Consider the following 15,865-nt stretch of genomic DNA (forward strand, 5'->3'; position numbering starts at 1 on the left):
TTGGGGTTATGATTCTAAAGTAGTTGGTCACACTGAAGGACGAGAGTTTATTCGTAACGATGGTGCTTGTTGTTTAAAAGTCTTGGTATCCATGCTGGACTAGCCACAGGAGAAAGACAGACACAGCAGTACAGGGCCAACTGTGAGTCAAGAAGCCATCAGCTTGTGTGACCACGGGCAAGTCACTGAAGTAGCATTACAGCTGGGGCTGGGAGACGACTCATTTCCTCCAGGATGCTGATTTTTAAAGGTTGAGAGTTGCTAGATTTGGAAGTAGGAAAATCAGGATTGAAATGCCACCTCTCTGATACTAACAGTGTGACCACTGGAAACCCACCTAATGTTTCTGAGTCTCAGTTTCCTTCTCTGAAAAACAATGTTAATAATCCTTTCACTCTTTCCTCAATGAGACCACAGACTGACTCTACTTAGGATAGTAAGTGGCATTCATGGCTTATCATGAGATGGAGACACAGTAACCATGTAGACTGGTCCAAGCAACACTCTCCCTGGGAGGAAAGAAGAGCAGAGGACTGTGGGAGAGACAGTCCAAAATCTTCCTCTGTCTGGCTACTCCCCAAGGGCGAATGCAAGTAAGTAACCATTCTCTGTGAATAGTATCAGAAGAAGTAAGGGGGGGGGGGGCGGGGAGAAGGAAGAAGCCGTTTGGTACATGAGAAGGAACAACTGGAATCTTTAGATTCAAGCTCTGCTTCTTACCACCTATGGCCTCTAGGAAATCACTCAGCCTTTCTGAACCTCAGGTTTCTTAGCTATCAGATGGGGACGATAATACTTGCCCTGGTTATCTTGCTGGGTTGTTCATTTCTTTTTGAACTGAATCAGGCACATAGAGCTCCAACTTCTTCATTTTACATATGAAGAAACTGAGGCTAAGGGGGTTGAAATTGACTTGGTCAAGGTAACAGAGATAGCAAACAGCAGGGCAAAGACACTGGACTGAGCTGGACAAGAGAAATGTAATAGGCATACAGATTAAACCTTATACTTTTATCTTAAACATCCATTTTACAAACACAAAATGGGAGATGTGTGGCAAGCCAGAAGCTGGTGAAACATCTAAAGGTTTCAGTAGATTTTAAGCTTGCTGTGAGTCAGAAGTGATACATTAGCCCAAAATGCAAACAAAATATTGGGCTTTGGTAAGAAAGGCATAGTTGTCTTGGAAAAGGGAGGTAATATGTTTTGTTCTGGTAAGAAGACCACATATGGAGTGCTGTGTTCAGTTCTAGGGACTGTATTTTAGGAAGGATGTGGGTAACCCGAAGATAATGCAGAGAAGGCGATAATGTGTGTAAACCACTTTATAAACCAGCTGCTGGTCCCTCCTACTCGCAAACTCATCTCATACTTGTGTGTACGTATATCTATGTATGTATATATACATGTGCATAAATATGTTAATTTCATACATGTGATGTATTCATATTTATACATGTTATTTCCCTTGATAGCCTATAAGATCTTTGAGGACAGATTATTTCAGCTTTTTAGAAAATCTTTGTCATGCCAGTGCCTGGAACAGAGTAGGCATTTAATAAAAATTTGGTTGATTGATTAATTGACTGGCTGAAGATCTAGACAAATATTAGCTATTATCATTTTTATTCTTTGATGGATTCATAATTTCATTAATATGGGCAGTGCCTCTACCAGCGTTGATGGGAAATTTTTCATTCATTCTTAGCCTATGCAATTCAAGATCACCTCGTTAAAAATTCTTCATTTAGGGCAGCTAGGTGGCGCAGTGAGTAGAGTACCAGCCCTGGAGTCAGGAGGACCTGAGTTCAAATCCAGCCTCTCTTACTAGCTGTGTGACCTTGGGCAAGTCACTTAACCCCAACTTCCCTGCCTTCCCTGCTCCAAAAAAAAACCCCAAAACCAAAAAACAAAAAAAAAAATTCTTCATTTATGTTCCATCCAATCCTGGATCATCTGGCCCTCTGAATGTGAAAATATCTATGTATCTATCACAGTGTTTGGAACACATTAGGCACTTAAAAATGTTTACTGACTGACCAGCAACAGTCATATCACAATGGAAACTTATACTAAGCTACCTTCCTCTGGACTAACCAGATCCTCCTGCGAGCATTTGTAGGTAAAATCACAAGAAGGACAACAAATGTATTTGAAATGGAACAGAGCTGCCAGAGTTATTATAGGGATATATTTGCATAGTGAAATTACCACATTTTTAAACAACTACCTCAGAAATATGTGAGGGACAACTAGCTCAGCCATTTTCTCACAGAAAAGAACATCTGGGAGACCAGCTGGACCTGACCAAGAAATAAGTTCTGGAGGTGACAATTTTTAAGGAGTCCGTATTCGATTTTCTTTCATTCTTCAGGAGAAAAGGCATTCCACTAAGACATAAAACGATGCAAAAAATTAGCAAGTGAGTCAAGTAGAAAAGCATTCTCCAAGCTCGTGCAATCTCTCCAACCCTCCAAGGGCTTATGATCTAATTCTCCTTTAATCTCAGAAATTGGTTTTCTAGCTATTTCAAAGAAGGGAATATTGCACAAAACCAGAAACTACAATGGTTGGTGCTTTTGAAAAGAAATGGCCAAGAAAGTAAGGGCAGTTATTAACCTACATGCCAGTTTTCCCTTCTCCTTAAGTCTTTATGAGAGTTTCTACGCATGATTTTATTGAAGGTGCTCCTTTGATGAAAACACGGGAAGGGCAAAGCAGTTTCTCAGAGATGATTCTCTATAGGAGACTACATCTTTATGATTGAGATGCATAAAGAAGATGAAATCCTGTGGTGCCTTATTTTCTTGGCTTAAAAATAGCATCTGACTTCATATCGCAAAATGTAGCCTTGAAATATGTATGTATCTTTTATGTTGTATGTGTAAATTAATAAATATGCTTAATTAACTTGCTAAATTGTTATTTTTCAATGGGTCCATGAGATTTTACTGCTGCAGTCAGTCTTCAAGTATTTCTTAAACACCTACTATGTTCCAGGCATCGTGTAAAGTGCTGGAGATACAAAAAAGGCAGTGTCCAGTGGGGCAGACGACATGCAAACAATAAGGTACGAACAAGATATAGTCAGGATAGATAGGGAGATGATCAACACAGGGAAAGCACTACCATTAAGAGGACTGGAGAGGGGTTCTTATAGAAGGTGAGATTTTGGCTGAGACCTGAAGGAAGCCACGAGGTGGAAGTGAGGACAGAGAACATCCCAAGCCTGAGGGATGGCCAGTGAAAATGGCCAGAGTAATGAGATGGTACATCTAGCTCAAGAAACAGTATCGTCACATGAGATTCTTGTCTGTGTACTGCCATAAATCCTCCAAAAAAGACTTGTTCAAAATATTGAAGACTTTCCCTTCGTTTAAAAATAAAAATAAACAAAAAAAACCCTTTCCTTAGACTATGCATCTGTCATCCTTCACTCTTGCTATGTGATCTGCCCATCTCTCTCTCTGTCTCTGTTTTTGAGATACACATATCTTGGACAGGTACTAGAGATGAGTAGTGAGCAAGGCCCAGAATTCATTTGGAGAACACTGTGATTAATGGCATTTGGGGAATTACGTTGTATTTTCAATGATCTCATGGCAACGAAATCCCATTCTTTCAACACCAATATTTTCCCAGTGATGCCATATGACTATGAAGCATATGACATCACCTCAGCAGAATCAGTCACAAAGAAACCAAAAGGCAATAGATGGAAAGACTAAGCATGCCCAACCCCTTACCAGAAATGATTTGTGTATGAGAAGCGACTTCAAACAGATAATCAGGAAAATGAAAATCTCCAGAAAGGGTCAGAATTGTCTTGCTTGTCTCTGGAGGAAAAAACTAGGAGTAAAGATGAAAGTTACAACGAGGCAAATTTTGGCTTGAGAGAAAGTAGTCATAGCAAGGGTTGTTTCACTAGAGCTCTCCAAACAAGGGTTAGCTGACCATTTGGCTGTCTTGTTTCTATGAGGGCAGGATTAGGCGGTCCCTTTCAATTCTGAGATTTATGATCTCACATAAAGTTTTCCTGCCCAACTAAATTTTGCTGTTTTGAGAGGCAATATTGCTTGTAATGGCCATCTTCTTTTTCAAAAATATTTTCCAAATGAGCTTAGCATTAGTCTTGGCTGCCATGACAATGGCAAAGAGATAATTTGATGTTGGCTAATGGTTGTTTCTGAGCATTTTTACCCTTCTTGGTATGGTGACTTTTTCGATCACTTAAATTTATTGAAAAAAAATCAGAAACAATATCATTACTTTTCCCCATTTCCTTTTTTTTCAGAATTAAAAGATAGCTTTAATTAGTCAGGTTGGATCTGATGTGACTACACTCAGTGCCTTCTAATTGGTTATTTACTTTAATCTTTCCTCTAACCAAAGATCTGGCTATCCACAACTGTTTCTTAAATGACTAATGTCTGTAACCAGCCAATTTCTGTACATTAATAAGGTAGAGTAAATTTCATTTGTTAATGATAATGTTCAATGTTCACCTTGTCTAGTACCCTCTGACTCTTGTTTGGAAGAAAATAAAGATAATGGACAAGTACGATGTTTCTAAATAGTCTGCAAACTTTGAACTTTTAAATATAATTAAAACTTTGAACTATAATTTTCAGCATAGCATTCTCTGTCTTCTCTTGGGACCACTTTTTCATGGAAGTTACCAACTACCAAAATATACATATATACAAAGGAATTTTGAGCAAGAATAGAAACTATAATGGATGGTATTTCAGGGGGAGGGGATTTGGCAAAAAAAAGGGCAGTTATTAACCCACATGTCTATTTGCTCTTCTCTTTATGAGAATTTTCTAGGCATCCATTTATTGAGGGTACTCCCTAGATGAAAACATGAAAAGAGCAAAGCAGTTTCTTCAGAGATAATTCTCTATAGGAGACCACATTTTTATGGTAACAGAAGTGATGTGTGACACATATATGTGTATATCTTGATACATAAGTCCCTACATACATACAAATATGTATGATGGCCAAGTTCAGAAGTTTTTCATACAATTTTTTTTGCTTCATCCTCTATAGTAGATGCTGATATATAGTTGACAGTGATTCCCAGCGTGACCTGTTTAGTTAGGCAATTAGGTGGCACAGTGGATAGGAGTCAGGAAGACCTGAGTTCAAATCCTGCCTTCTACAGTTGCTAGCTGAGTATCTGGATAAGATTCTCAACTCATCAATCTTAGCGTCCATTTTCTGATCAGTCGAATGGGGATGATAATAGTACCTATGTCACAGGGTTGTTGTGAAGCTCAAATGAGTTAACATATGTATAGCACTTTACAAACCTTAAAGGTCTATATAAATGCTAGCTATTACTATCGCGTTGTTGTAATTGTTACTGACGATGATAGTGATGACAAGATGCTCAGAAGGAATCCTTCAAGTAAAGATGACCACATCTAGCCTTCTGGAACCCATGGTCATCTCCAAACAATGACAAGGCATTGGCTGCAACAAGAAGTCTCCTTTTCTAGAGACGGTGATTATTATTATGATGAAAATATAAGTTATGATTATATTAAAAGCATAACAAAAAACTATTGGAAATTAAAGTGATGCAAAAAAACCCAGTAATGATTTTAAAAAAAGAATAGTAAACAGGAAGAATTACAAGCAAAATGAGAGGCCTCATGACCTGATGAAGAATAAAGTCAGCAGAACCAAGGATACTACACCAATGCAAACAAAAGGACCACTAGAATCCCAATGACTCCATCTTAACCCTGGAGAAATGATGATGGATCCCCTCCTTCTTTTCGACAGAGAGGTGAGAAAGACTCCAGATTTGAAAAGTTGTCTCTCCTGTCAGAATCCTGTTATGCTGGCCGGTTTTGCTTAAGAGTTTTTCTTCGTTACAAGGGAGGGATCATTTGTCCTGGGAATGACTAGATAGAAATGACTGTGATCAAAATCCCCGGGCATCGATAAAACTTAAGCCATGGTGAGTGATCACAGAGGAGTGTGTATTGCCATCACGGGTACCCCACCCCACTCCCAAATATAGTCATTATCATTGCTCATCTAAGAAGTGATGGGATAGATTAACAAATAGTTGATGACGATGGCTAAGGAGTAGCAGAAGAAATTGGTGTTGGTAATGCAGGGCATAGTCCACTTTCTGGGCATGTCTCGAATGATCATGTCTGAGCATAAGGAAATAATTCTTTCCTGGTGCCACCCCTCTCTGCACTGTTCCCTATCCCATGATGGCATTAGGGAGATAAGACCTTCATAAAGAAACTCGGCCATTTTTGCCCACTCTAAAAACAACACTGTGATTCAATCTGTTTCTGTTTCCTCCATCTGGGATATCCCCCAGTCCCCTGCACACCCATCTCCATGTGTTTAAATTGAGTCATTCTTCAATGTCCTGAACCTCTGCCACGACATTTTCTCTGATCCTCTCACTCAAAGACAGAACTAATTTCTCCTTCTCCTATAAGCCCCAATTCAGCTTGTACTACCTTTATCACATTCTGCCTTCTAACATAGTTCTTTATGTATCTGTCTTACCTTTCCCATTAGATTGTATACTCCTTGAAGGCAAGAGCCATGCCTTATTCCTTTCTGTATCATTTTCAGCACATAGTAGGTACCTAGTAAATGTATTTGGAATTATCTGGAGCCTTTCTCGCCACCCAGAGACCATAAGTATCACTGCCATAGTGACCTAAGGGGTGTGGTGGGGGTCCTTCTTTGGACTCCATCTTCCCCTCATCCCGCAAATCCAAACTGGGTCATCCCATTTCCACTTTTCCATGATTTCCTCTGATAAACAGGGCCCCAGTGAACAATTAAAGCTTTCAATAAATAACCTGTAAGCACATTCATTTGATTTACTGTTATTTGATACAGCAGTTAGTTTCAATGGGGCAGTTAATATTGATTACATAAAGTACTACAGACAAACAAGAAACAGTTCCAGAACTCTATGGGTTATTACTCTTTATCTGCCAGTCATCTGGGTTACTTGTAATGGCAGTGAAATTTAAAATCAATAATAACAATTAGTGTCCCGTACACCATGAGGGGTGAATCATGTGAATTATGTTTTCTTATAAAATCAAAGATAAAGAGGACCATAAATGGAAAAAGGGTGCCTCTGAATTTTCCTGTTCCCCCTGGCAAAGCCGTTTCTTGGAAACCCTTCGAAAAGGTGGAAGGGGAGATAGAAAAGGGACAGACAAAGCTGTTAGAATAGTAGAACAGGTGTGGAAATCCAGCTGGTTTTCATGGGGGAACAGGGAGGAAACATACAAAGACTAAAAGTGATGTAAACATGTGTTAACAAACTTATTAAAATTAACGGCACTGGCAATTGACTTCGCGGGAAATATACTTCGAGCCACCTTTTTTGGCTTCAAATTCTTATGCATTAGTCGTGACTGTAATGAAATGGAAAAGACGGTTTTTCAGCTCGATGGCACCACTACCGTAATGTCTAGATAATTAAAATGCAAAGCAATAAGAGAAATGTTTCATCATTAAACTGTAACCAGCGCTCTCTGTGAAATCAGCCATTCCAAAGACTTGTTTTTCATCAATTATTTGTTATTTATCTGATGTAAATATAAGGAGGACTAATTAAAATGTATGGCTTCTTCGGCAGCTTCTTGTCATTAAAGCCAATGAAGGCATTCTGAAGACCATAATGAAATAATTATGTTTGCCTTTAAGAATTCTCTTCCATAACACATGGCGGGACTGCACTAAATTAAAACATCAGGAACAAAATTTCACTTGCATCTATTTCCATTTTAGTTAATTACGCCCCCAAGCTTTCCAATAGACCAGGCCCTAAAAATCTTTTGAACCGGTCTCCACAACAGCAGCCTTTTATAATTATGGTCTTTGATGATGAGACAAAGGTACTGTAGCCTGAAAGCTTTAATATTTCTGCAAGGTTTTTTTTTCTTTCATTCTTAACAGCATCAAGTCCCAGTTTACTGTTGAAAGCTCAGTAAATTGGGATAGATGGGGTCCAAATTTTCATTTCTACTCATCTGACATAATCATCTAATCTAAGCAGGTCTTAGCTACATCATTTCCACCAAAGTGGTTTCATAGATTATATTTCTGATTTGATAACATCTGACTCTGCAGAGAACAAGAATTAAGTCGACAATAGACGCCCAAGTAGACCTGAGTAATATTAGAAAAATAACTCCTGTCCTGACACCCAAAGGGAAAAAGAGGAAATGTCTTTGGCCTTGACAACATAGCTCTCTAATCTATACGATGGGCAGTATTTCCAGAACTGGAGACCCCTGGGGATACTCCATGAATTCTCTGTCTCCCCATCCCCATCATGTAACACACACTCAACTGTCAAGAGGAGCTTCAGGGGACAAGGAATCAGGCACATGGGCAGAGAAATAAGAGTTAGGGATTGGAAAAGAAGGACTGGGCAAGAGCAGTCACCAGAGGCTGCAGCATTTGTGACCAGGGCAAAGAAAAAGCCTTGAAGTTGATAATATGGGGCCAGAGGAGGGAAACTGTGCCCGTATGAAACCAAACGGGTATTTGCTTAGAATTGCCTTATTTTTTCCCGATCCACATTTAGGTAGATAATACACCAGTCTACGTAGAAAATCTATAGTAAACACTAGGTTGTCTTGTCAGAAATCCCCTAGAAACAGATGACAGCTAAGGACTAGGAAATGACAGAACATATATTTGTAATTATGATTTCTGAATTTGCTGTGGTTCACCTCCTACTTCTCCCCCAACTCTCAAGTTCTATTTGGACAAATCATCCTGAAACCATGATATATCCCGCCTGCTGCTAACCCACTTAGATTCATTTTCTCTAGACTGTCTCCCCTGTCTTCTACGGGGGTAGCATATTTTTCTTGAAACCTTGTCCCCCAAGAAGAGAAAATATACAAGCAAAAGTCACTAATATCTGGAAAGATGATGTCTCTTCTCCTTATCTTGATGGGGCTAACCAGCCTACTCTTTCTGAATGATGATGCTCTTGCAGCAACCCACCCACCATCCATGGCCACGGAATTCTGCAAATCCACTGCTTGGCTGAGCTCTGGATCCTGCAACATTAACAACTATAGACAATGATTATGTCTGCAACCTGGTCCTGGCTCTCCTCTTCCCTGGGAGGAAAGAATATTGGCAACTTTGTTTTCCATTGCTTTATAAAGGGGTTAAACACACACACACACACACATCCCAGTTTATGCTTTTAGAGATAAGATAATGATGCCTCAGGAATGAGGCCAGAATGCAGAGGAATATCTTGATTGATACATCTTATTATTAGACCTTGCAGATGGCACATGGTATCTCATCTGCTCTTTGATAAGTTAGTTTGGTGGAAATTACCTACATATCACTATAGTAAGAAGACATTGATTAACCTGTAATCCTCAATTAACCTCTTTTTTTCCTCCTCCTAAACTCATCCTTTTAAGAAAAGAGACAAATGACAACAATTCAACAGACCTGTATCTCGGGTTTGCTTTCTTTCTTTTTCTCTTTATGTCTCTCTTCTTTCTTTCTTCTCTCTCTCTCTCTCTCTCTCTCTCTCTCTCTCTCTCTCTCTCTCTCTCTCTCTCTCTCTCTCTCTCTCCTTAAAGCAGATTAATTTAATGCCAAGTTCTCTGGAGTTGGAGTCAGAGAGTCTGTGTTGGAATTTCCAGCTCTTCTTTACATCACCCCGGTAAATCATTTGACTCCCCCAAACCTCATTTTCCTCATCTGTAAAGTTAAAAGTTGGACTAAATGGTACCTGAAATCCCTTTCATCTCAAAGTCTATGATCCTGAAATCTAAATTCTTGAGACTCAGTTTCCTAAGATGAAAAATAAGGGAACTGGCCCAGAAGATCATCACATTCCCCTCCAGTGCTCAGCACTGTGATCCCAGGACTAGAGAGTCAGTATACACTGAAGATAATTTCTTAACACCTTATACAGCTATTGAAGTGTGACACAATGGACAGGAAGGCCTTGGTTCAAATTCTACCACAAACCCTTACTGTTTGTGTGATGATGGGCACCTCATTTAACCTTCTGAGCCTCAGTCTCATCACCTCCAAAATGGGAGAATAATACCTACCATAGGGCTGTTCTGATACACAAATGAGAGAACATATGAAACATGTTTTGCAAACTATGTAGTGATAATATAAATGTGAACTAGTATTACTCTGTAAGAATTCATTTTTGAAACGAAGACTCGAAGGGAAGGAGAATACTCAAACTTGAAAAAAAAGGTAAAATTATATTCAAATATCCTGCACACTAAATTGGAATTAACAAATTTAAATTATTCTCACCAAGGGGTAATACAAAAAGGATTTTCTGATTAGCCCACATTCAGTTAACCAGAAATGTTCAATCAACCAGAAAACCCAATCCCCAAGCATCCCAGCTGATTGTGATCTAGACTAATGAATTTATAGCAAAACATTTAAAATATGACACTGATGATTAAGGATGAGTGAATTACCATGAACACAAAATTCATCAAGAAACCCTCCCAGAAAAACACACACACACACACCCCCATGGGGAAGAAAGTTTTAATAAACCTGAACCTGTCTCTCCATTTTGTAATTGGGTTTTATAGACCCTTTTTGGTAAATTCAACTTCCTCCCAAACAACAGCAATTTCTCAATTAGGAATTCAGATTCTCCATCCAAAATTCTATTTTTCCTTCCTTTCTTCCTTCTGAATTTAAACCTAGTTAAAAAACAAACTCTAGGAGGTCAGGCAGGAATGCTCCATTAGACATCTGTGCTGTGGGCTCTTCCCAGAGGGCCTTGGATCCAGTGCACATTCCATAAATGTTGAAGAGAGATGGGAATGGGGAAAAGGACAATGAAGATAGGATCATAGATCCAGAGCTCTAAGGGACAATTAAAAATCATAGATCACAGAGCAGGAGCTGGAGGCCATACCACTTATTTTAAAGATGGGAGTAAGTGATTTGCCCAAGGACATACTGGTAGCAAATTCATAGCATCACAGATCTGGAATCTGAGAAGGATCTCAGAATACATTTAGACCAGATACTTTTTTTAAATCGATAAAGAAATCTAGAGTCAGAGAGGACAAATGAGTAAATCCTCCATGGTCACACCTTCCAGATGAGGAACCTAATACCCAGACAGGTGAATCCTCTCACCCAAGGTTATGCAGACAGTAGCAGAAGCAGAATCTGAACCCTGGTCCTCTGTCTCCAAATCCCATGGTATTTAAACTTCATCATTCTGTTGTGACAGCGTGGGGAGGAGAGGAAGGCAAAGGAAGAAAGGAGGGCAATGACTTCTTATTTCTCTTTCCTCAATATCCCCAGGACTTGAATATAAGTAATTCTGGTTACCCAGAAGGGGAATAAGATGTATAAAAGCAAATCACCCCTCTTAGACCTCCTTCTTTACTAGGAAAAATGAATGGAGATATTTCCCAGCTAGGTCTTAGAAGAAAATGGAAAAATGTCCAAATTAGGAAGAAAATGAGGGTCCATTTCTGGAGAGAAATGGAACCCCCAAGTTTTGGCCCATTCCAGGCAGCTTATAAAAAGTCTACCTCTGTTAACAGGCCAGGAGGCCTGAGTCCCACATAAGCTAGTTCTGCAAGCATCAGATCTTGGAGCTCCAACTCAACCCAAAAGTCCGGTGCCAAGGGAAATGTGAGCCTCAGTAGAAATCTCTATTTCTCCCATTCCCCCCCACACCCCCAAAGAATCCTGCATTTCTATTGGCTTCATGTAAAACAATAAAGTTAGGAGCATTTTTCTACCAAAACTGCAGATTGATAAAACCTGCCAAGTGATCAATTTATGCAACTGTTTGCATTTATTAACACTGTTTTGTTTTGTTTTCTGTTTAAATCCCCAACAGGAAAGGAAAACTTCACTAGCTTATTGAGCTGAACCTCTCCCTTATGCCTTGATTTCTAAACACTCCCTTGCCTGGGCTGTCTTTCAGGTTTCAGCTAAAGTCCCTTTTCGTCTTCTCCTATTTCTGATGGTATGAGTTACTACACTCATGTTGCTGAGAAGCAGAAAATTATATCCCACTTTAAAATAACAGTGGAGCCTTTTCTAAGAAGTGTTCTATTCAAAACTGCAATTGGGAGGGAAGCTAGCTGTCAGCCTGGGCACTATCCAATTTGGGTCCTTTGACCCCATTTTCTGTCTCCAGTGACTTTTAATGCTTAGAATTTAGGTCACAATTATAGGGGGAAAGGTCTTTTCTTATCCTATGACTCACCCCTAGTATGTCTTTTAAATAGACAATCCTTCCTCTGAGTTGCAAAATTCTCAAGACGAGTAAAAAATCTATCAATGTTTATCACCAGGTTAAGAAAAATTAGTCTTCATATTTTTATGGTTGTGAAAGTAACAAGGAAAATATCCCAAGAAGTTGTCCAGTTGTGACTTCGCTGAAACTGACCAGACTTAAATCTACAAGATTTCAGGATTAATACTCTGGACACTGAACAATAGAATCAACTCAGCGAACATCTGGGGCAGTCAGTCCCCGAGACCATTCCACAAGGCATGGGAAGAGAAACCTAGTAACTTTGCCACTGGGCAGGATAGGATCCTTCTTCCAGGGCATTTCAGAAGGCACTGTCTGCCTGGAGCTTCCATTTCCTCAGTATCCACCTAAGCCGGACTCTGCGTTTTTCCACGGGGTCAATTCAGAGGCCCTGAGCCAACAGCTGTCTCACATATCATTTTTCTGTCTTTAAAAAAAAAAAGGAGGAAAGAAAATATCTAACAAGTTAACTTCTGGTCTGGGCTATCCTTGGAAGTCTGACTTCAGTAACTTGGGAGGGGAAAAAAATAAAAACCAACACCCTACAAAGGAATCCCTGGGGTCTGAGTGTCATATTGCTTTTAGAATTTTAGCTTTGTGGTCCCCAGATCTTACAAGAGGAAAACTCTACCCAGCATTTGCTTTGTCGGAAGGGCCCAAACTGTTCATTTTTTTTAAAAAATGATTTCTTTTGGTCTGGGCATTTGTAAAACCAAAGGGAAGAGATTGCAGTTATTGAGCCAAGCTCACTTCACACTCACTGTAACCCAGATGCTATTTTGATAAGCCTTGCCTCGATAGGATTGGTACTGTGGTTACAAATGGGACCAGGGCACACTTATTAGGACGCTATCTTCAACATTTTTTAAGGCTCTATCTGCCCTATCAGCTTTGCAAACCGTTAAGACGGAGCACTAGGATGATAAGAAAATTTGTAGAGCTCAGCTAATATTTTCCAGGTCCTTTATTTTCACTCGGGTTAAGTCGGGGCTGAAGCCCCAGGCTCACCATCCTCCAGGGCTGATCTGATGGCTGGCAAAAAAAAAAAAAAGTGGGGGGGAAGAATCACTGAAATTCCTGAGATGACATAGTCCAATTTCTTTATTTACTCTTCCTAATGCTAGCTTCTTTGATTAGCTGAACTTTGCTGTTATCAACACTCCCTCCTTATCTTCTGGCCCTGGGCGAATGACACATTTACCAATAGCTCTCCCCAGATAAGGCAAATCCTATGTTTAACTTGGGCTAGAGCAAACAAAGCATTTTTCCCTTCTCCTACAACTTAATAGGCATGTTTGGGGTCAATTACAAAACAGGAAAAACTATCTGTAAAAGCTTTATTAGGTCTCCTAACTTCTAGAGGGTGCCTCATATGTAGATTTCCGCCCCTATCCAAATTCCCCAGCAGAGAAATTCTTTGCATCGGGGTGCTCTTAGAAATTTAAAAAAAAAAAAAGTTTCGAGGATTCCCAGGGCGGGCTCCTGGAATTACTAACTGGGTTTTCCTTGCCAATGAGAGGCCAATTCTAAGACATGGGGGGAGCAGGGTTTAGAAAAGGATCTTGCAAGGCTCCCAGTTCCCAGGGAGGGAGAATGCCCATCACAAAAGAAGATGCATTTCACAAGTAGCTCCAGCAGGACAAACAAGCCTTGCAAAGGCTGCGGGTGGCAAAGCCTTCTTCCCAGGGCAGGCCGGGCGGGGGGAGGAAAAAAACGAAAGAGCAGAGTTGGGGGCGCGCCGTGGTTCCTGATTTTTACCCATCCCACTCCAGTGCCTCCCTGGGGCCAGGTCCCAACCTGACCATTGAGGGCAGAAAAGTTCAGGAGGAAGCTTAAACTTTGGATATTTTTTCAAAGCCACCCGAGAGGCAACTAAATTCTCTTCCAGCTAAACTTCGACCCCCTCGGAAAACGCAGGTTGGAAATGAGGATCCGGATCTCTAGGCTAAGGTTCCAAACGAATGTCAAGGAAAGTGCTAAAAAACACCTTTTGATAGATTGCTTGGAAGTCGATCTAAATCAGTGTCAGGGTGGTGAAGCATCCTGCGGGCTCCCCGTGGCAGGGGCTCGGAGGTGGGAGATCCCCGTCCTCCTGATCATTTCTCAAGCCCCAGGCCGGGCTGCTAAACTCGCTACTGTGAGCCTCAGCCTTGCTAGTGTTAGGATCAGATAACCAAACAGCCAATACATACATTTTTTTAAACTTAGCTACCAGGCACAAGGGTTTCCTCCCCCTCCACCTCAGCTCCTTTCCATCCCCCCTGCCTGAAGCTCCAGATATGGAAATAATTGATGGCCTAACACAAGGGGTGTTCATGGCCGGGAGTTTTCTAGCAAAACAGCGACTTCTTAGAGCAACAAAGTGAATCAGAAAGTTGGCAGTAAGGTCAGGGCTAAGAAATATTGCCTTTTCCAAGCAAAGGCAAACAGGAGAGGGAGGTCGGTCCCAGGGAGCTCGCTTTCCATGAACTCCCAGATCAGAGTCCAGCCCCTGGCCAGGGAGAGGGACAAACGCTATTTGGATTACTCTGCATTCTCTTGGGTCATCCCCAAGACTGGAAAACTTAGAGCTCTGTCTGTCCGTCTGTCTCTACACCTACTTCTGAGTTTAGAACTGCAGGGAGAAAACATGTCAGTCTGTCCAAGCCCAAACTCCTGTTACTTTTTTTTCCTCCCCTCTCTTTGCACAGATCTGAAACTCTTCCCCCCGCCCCCAGCGATGTTTGGATGGGGACACAGGACGTGGAGGGGACTAAAAACACTGTTCAGGATATTTTCCGCTGATGGTACCGTCTTAAACAAGCAAGCCCTTTGTCCTAGCAATTACATCTTTATTGCATGCAAGGAGGAATGGGGGCCGGGTGCGTGTGTGGGGGAACACTTACACCCACACACCTGGAGAAACACACACACGCACGCATACACACAGAGAAAAGCATGGGACCTACATTGAGCAGTGTGCCGGCGCTGCCACTCGGATTGAGTCAATCCACTGAAGCATGCTTTGAGGGCTTTCTCCTGGAGCATGCAAGAAGACGGGCTCGCAGTATAGAAGTCCAGGATTTGCCCAGGGCTCACTGCGAGAACATCCATACAGTCAAACATGGTCTCTCCCCTCTCTCTACTGAATGTCTGCAAAAGTGCTTTATCCTCTAGGGGTGGAGAGGTAGGAGGCACGGGAGAAGTCCACCCAACTCCATCCAACTCTGCCCCTTTCTTGGCACGCTGGGCTGCTGGTCCTTTTCCCAGACCCGAATCATGAATTATGACAGACAACACCGCTAAAAGCCTGTAATTGATCCGAATGGTCATTTACCATTTTCCAGGCTGCTCAGCCAATCCAGCGGGGCGGGGGGGATCGGGGCCAATGCCAAGGGCCGGGTCCGGGGAAACGCCCCCAGAAACCCCCCCGGATCCACACAGGCTCCCCAGCGGAGGCTGCCTGCGGAGCTCTGGACCAGGCGGTCCCGGTCCCCGGAGTCCCGGTCCTCCAGCGCCTCGGATGGGGGAACCTCGGGTCCCCCCCTTCTGCAAAGAATAGATCCT

At 41.4% G+C, this 15,865-nt stretch overlaps 1 protein-coding gene across 1 annotated transcript in view; it reads right to left on the reverse strand.

The window, feature by feature from the left end:
• The window catches only part of RARB (retinoic acid receptor beta), a 179,412-nt gene extending 163,755 nt beyond the window's left edge, over positions 1–15,657 (reverse strand). The window contains exon 1 of the mRNA XM_036761151.1: positions 15,268–15,657. Within this exon, the coding sequence (XP_036617046.1) occupies positions 15,268–15,631 (364 nt within the window). The 5' untranslated portion in view covers positions 15,632–15,657. The remainder of the gene's footprint in view (positions 1–15,267) is intronic.
• Positions 15,658–15,865: the final 208 nt, after the last annotated feature.

This window comes from Trichosurus vulpecula, chromosome 5 (genome assembly GCF_011100635.1).
Source record: "Trichosurus vulpecula isolate mTriVul1 chromosome 5, mTriVul1.pri, whole genome shotgun sequence".
NCBI lineage: Eukaryota > Metazoa > Chordata > Mammalia > Diprotodontia > Phalangeridae > Trichosurus > Trichosurus vulpecula.